General features: G+C 41.1%; 1 protein-coding gene across 1 annotated transcript; it reads left to right on the top strand.

The window, feature by feature from the left end:
• Positions 1-1864: 1864 nt before the first annotated feature.
• On the top strand, positions 1865-4276 carry LOC149834972 (cyclin-A3-1-like). Its single transcript, XM_090009495.1, has 8 exons — positions 1865-2156; positions 2597-2840; positions 2927-3002; positions 3121-3197; positions 3604-3637; positions 3756-3905; positions 3998-4132; positions 4208-4276. The coding sequence occupies exons 1-8, from the start codon at positions 1865-1867 to the stop codon at positions 4274-4276; spliced, it is 1077 nt and encodes a 358-aa protein (XP_089865621.1).
• The last annotated feature ends 664 nt before the right edge of the window (positions 4277-4940 follow it).

Here is a 4940-nt window from a genome sequence, read left to right as displayed (position 1 = left end):
ACCTCGATTTGTCGCATGAGCTACAAAAGTGGGTCAGACAACGTTTAAATGATTTGAAAGTTTCCAACAGTCGGGTTCTAGCCTTCCAAATTTCAATTTATTGTATATAGATTATAGAGATCAAGTCTGCCTCATTAACGCTTATTTGGAAGGGTGAGGATGTAATGTACATGTACCTTAAACTCATTCACTGACTTCTCTCTTTTATTCAGTGCATAACTCAATTTTGTACAAAAGCTAGAACATGTACACTGGCCCATATAGCCACACACAAATCTGACAGAATAGGGAAGGATAAGCCACCATATTAGCACCCTTCCCACACCTTAGATTGATTTTTGTATAGATATTTCTAAATCTTTTTGCAGTACACAGGTAGGGGTCTTGCCAAACACCCAACATGCATATGGTTCAAGTTGGGTCAGTTATCAGGTGCATAGAATCATTTGGGTTGGGCAAGAAAAGAGGTCAAGTAGGGCTGTCAATGAGTTGGCTTTGTATCAGAATACTTGACCTGAATCTGATTTTTTCAGGCATGGGCATGAAAATTGATAACCTGAATATTGTTTGGGTCAACCTTAACCAGACCTGTGTAGTGTGTGGGCTAGGTTTGGGTTGTGATTTTTCCCGAATATCTGACAAACCCGACTTTTTTGCCAGATATTCAATCTGACCCTAGCGTCTTACATGTATTATTAATAATACGTAAGCTTCTGAAATTATACAGATCTGGCTTTAGGATTTCATTTACAAAACTCAAATCTAACAACTTGTTATTTGAGCAAGTTCAGGTACACCCTGATGGATAGCATACCTGAACCATTGACAGCCATAAGGTTCAGTATGAATACATTCGGGTTTATATTGTTATTCATGAACCGATCTATTTTGAGATGGATTTAAATTCCAAACTAGACTTGTACCCATGGGTCTATCAAGATTGGGTCGAATTGTGTCTAATCAATCTAAAATATTTATTTGGGTCAGACATACCTGATCCAGTTACACTACTAGGGGGCGTGTTATTTGGCCAAGCCCAGTAGCCCTACCTAGTAACTCAGGAGTATCAATTTTGGCAAGTTGGTCCGCTTTTATGTGCCTCAAGCACTGTATCTCTCATGTGGGTAGTGCTCAATTTGGGGAACAAGCAATCTTTAGCAGCAGCCAGCAGCCAGGGAGCATTCTATAAAGCATTCATCTCGTCTAAACAAGGATTGCAATCAAGCCATTTCTAAGTGGAAATAGGGTTTCTAAGTTGAAAAAGGGTTTTTTTTTAGTGGACTAGGGGTGCACATTAACTTGCCTCTTCCACCTACCTTGGTGATTATCTCTAAAGGAGCCACTTGTTGAAATCAAAGAAATGATTTTACCATCTTGATGTTCATAATGAACAGTAAACCAAAGTTACCAAACAAAAAGCCCAGCCGCCCAGGTTGGCTTAGCCTTTCAAATTAAACAGTCAAGTGGGCACCATTTGCTGATAGATTTACTACTTAGGCCCACAATGCTGGACATTAAACACTAATAAGTAACTAAGAGAGAGAGAAGGTGAGAGTCAGAATTGAGAATTCAGAAATTGAAACAAGTCAACCTCAAATCTTAAATTCCAAAGTTCAAAAAATTTCCAAACCAGCAACAAGAGAGAGAAAAGAGAGCTAAATGCGAGTGAAAAGCGTGGGAACAAAAAATTTTGAAACCAGCAACAGCGCAAGGGCGCCATAATTTTCACTAAGGTTTACAGAAACAAAACGGAGAGTAGAAAAGGGGGCGCTAAGAGAGAAGCCTCTCGCAGAGACAAGAGATAGCGCCCCCTCCTCACTCTTCTTCCTCTTCTCTCTCTCTCTAGACTCGCACCACCATCGTCATGTCTGCCGACCAAGAGAACAGGGTTCGAGTCACGCGGGCGAGCTCCAAGAGGGTTGCCGCCGCCGGCTCTGCCTCTGCCCTCTCTTCTGCTCCTCCCCAGAAGAGACGCGTCGTCTTGGGCGAGCTCACCAACCTCTCTGGTATCGATTCCGGCGCCGCTCCGTCGACCGTCCCTGCCCCTGCCAGGAAGAGGGCGGCGAAGAAGCGCGTTTGTGTCGATAATGCCGATCCTTTCGGCGACGACCCACAGATGTGCGGGCCGTATGCGTCCGAGATCTACGAGTATCTTCGGTCTTCCGAGGTACCCAACTTGATTTTCTTCGAGTTTTCCCCTTGGTTTGGTGGTTTCTTTTTGTTGGTCTTTCTTTTCTGCGAATTCTGAGATGGGGCTCTTGGTTTTCTGTTCGATTCTGGATTTGGGTTCTTGTTCATCGTCTTTGACGCAAATTTGAGGCGGGATTCGTTGTTTCAATCGATCATTAGTTTTCTTTTCCTTTATTTTGTGCTTTTACCTTGCTTCCTAGCGTTCTCGAGGGAGTGAATTTACATTTTTACACTACCAAGATATATTGTTTCTTTCTCCATTATTCTTTACATCTTCCCCACTTCCGAGACGTCGGAGTTCTTTTCTTACTCGATCGTGGAAGTGGGTAATGCCCTGTTTTTTTTTTGTGAATTTGATGTGGGCCTGGTTATTGCGTTGAGATATTTGGTCTCTAATTCTATTTTTATCTTTCTGACGTGCAGAAGAAGAGAAGGCCGAACCCAAACTATATGGAGTCCGTTCAGAACGACGTGAATGCGAACATGAGATCGATTTTGGTGGACTGGTTGGTCGAAGTTGCAGAAGAATACAAGCTTATTCCCGACACTCTGTACCTCGCCATCTTCTACATTGATCGATTCCTCTCCTCTAACGCACTCCACAGACAGAAACTTCAGCTCTTGGGAGTTTCATGTATGCTTATTGCCTCGTACGTGTTCATCCATTTGCCCATTTGCTCTATCCTTGCTTCTTGGTTTATCTGGCTACTATATCTCACATTTTTCCTTATTGCAGTAAGTATGAAGAGATTAGTCCTCCTCATGTTGAGGATTTCTGTTATATAACTGACAATACCTACACCAAAGAGGAGGTATAATGAGACTCTTTTATGTCTTCGTCTCTAAAATGCATTTCTTTTTCCTTTTTGGGGTTTGATTTGGTGTACTTTTTGCCCTTTGATTAAGTGATGGCCTGGTTTGTATGTGAAGGTGGTAGAAATGGAGAGAAAAATACTCATGTTTCTGAATTTTGAGATGAGTAATCCTACAATCAAGACCTTCTTAAGGCAAGAAAACTGCTCCCCTCATCCTTATTATGCTTATGTTTCTTATCAAAGTGTAGATAGAGATTGTCTGCCCCTTTTCTGTTCTCTGGACTCATTCATTGCTATCTTAATAATGATGATTGTATCTGGCGAACCAGGCTAAGCCAACATGACCACTATGATTTGCCACTTCCTTCCATTGTTATTGTGGATAGGGAAGAATGTGTTGATTCTACTGAATCAATCTATCAGAAGTTGCAATTTGTTGTTCACTCACACAATAGCAGAGTGAACCCATCTGTTCAACTAATGCATATGGTGTTGGTTTTAGTGGTGTACTCTATCTGTCTGGTTTGGTTCTCTGATACGGCATATATATATAAAATAGTTCCACTGATTTTGCTGTATTGTTTTTGCTTTCTCTCAGACGATTCACAATGGCAGCTCTAGGGAAAAACAAGGTATGTTGCTATATTGCTTTTGAGCAACTTGCTTGTGGCCATCTTGTTTGTTTATCTGGGTTTAGATTCATTGATTATGGGTTGCCTTCTGATTCTATCTTGAAATTCTTTCCTGCAGTCTGCCAACAAGCTTTTGGAGTTCTTGTGCAATTACTTAGCAGAACTAAGTTTATTGGAATATGGTTGTCTTCAATTCTCGCCATCTCAAATAGCTGCATCTATTTTATTTGTGGCAAGATTCACCATCGATCCAATGGCTCGTCCTTGGGTAAGTCTGTCGACTTTGTTGGTTCCATCTCTTACTATCATGAGATATTCATGTGGGAGAAACAAAACATTTAATTTGTAACAAAATTTCAGACCATGCTGATGCAAAATCAAACTGGTTATAAAGTATCAGAGCTCAAGGATTGCATCCAAGTCATACACGATTTGCAGTTGAACAGAAAGAAGTACACGCTAGTAGCAGTGAGGGAAAAATATAAACAGCGCAAGGTAGTCCCTTGTTTCTTCACAACTGCTCCTTGTGTGCCCGATTCATTCATTGACTTTAGTTGCATGTTGCGACAGTTCAACTCTGTGTCAACCTTGACTTCTCCTGAAGAGATTCCATCTAGCTTCTTTGAAGAGCTCAAGTGACAGATAGACCCAGAGTTTCTGTGGCTGAGTTCCAGGATTTGGGGGTTTAAATTTCCCTTACCAACTGATGTTCGTTGATGCTCTGTGTAAGGAGTTATCAGGAGCTTCTCAATGAAAATGTGAAGTATTTCTTAGTGATTGGGAGCTCAAGAGTGTCCTAACCATGATCCAATTCCCTTTGCCTATCAGAAAGGCAATTCAGTTGTGCCTCTTTGCAGGTAACATTTATAATCATACCAAAGTTCTACTTGCTCGTCAAGTGGTATGGTCATTCCTAAAGCCAGTGTGTACTGCCTTCCTGAAGGTGGGGTGGAACCATCTTGCTATCAGCTGAACGATATTGTGTGTGTTAACTGATGTAGACCCTCAGAGAAATAGGTCATGCCAAATGCAATTCTTTTGCATGAATATAATTCAAGAATGATACTTGAGATTCACTCTTTCCGTGATTTATCTTGTAAAATGGGGAGCTTTACGAGTGCAAATACTTAGGACTAGCCCTGACGTTTTTTTTTATCTCTAACATTTGGATGTAGAATACTGATGCTGATGATTTGGGTTCAGTTAGAATTCACCTTGAATCATTCGATGGTGATGACTTGAGCTAATCTGTCTTTTACAAAGAGATGTTCATCCATTTAGGAGAAATGCATGATTTGTGAAT

This window comes from Nuphar pumila, chromosome 6 (assembly GCF_984573655.1).
Source record: "Nuphar pumila chromosome 6, dmNupPumi1.hap1.1, whole genome shotgun sequence".
NCBI classification, from domain to species: domain Eukaryota; kingdom Viridiplantae; phylum Streptophyta; class Magnoliopsida; order Nymphaeales; family Nymphaeaceae; genus Nuphar; species Nuphar pumila.
The sequence above is the reverse complement of the archived record's forward strand: the minus strand, read 5'-3'. Positions and strand labels throughout refer to the sequence as shown.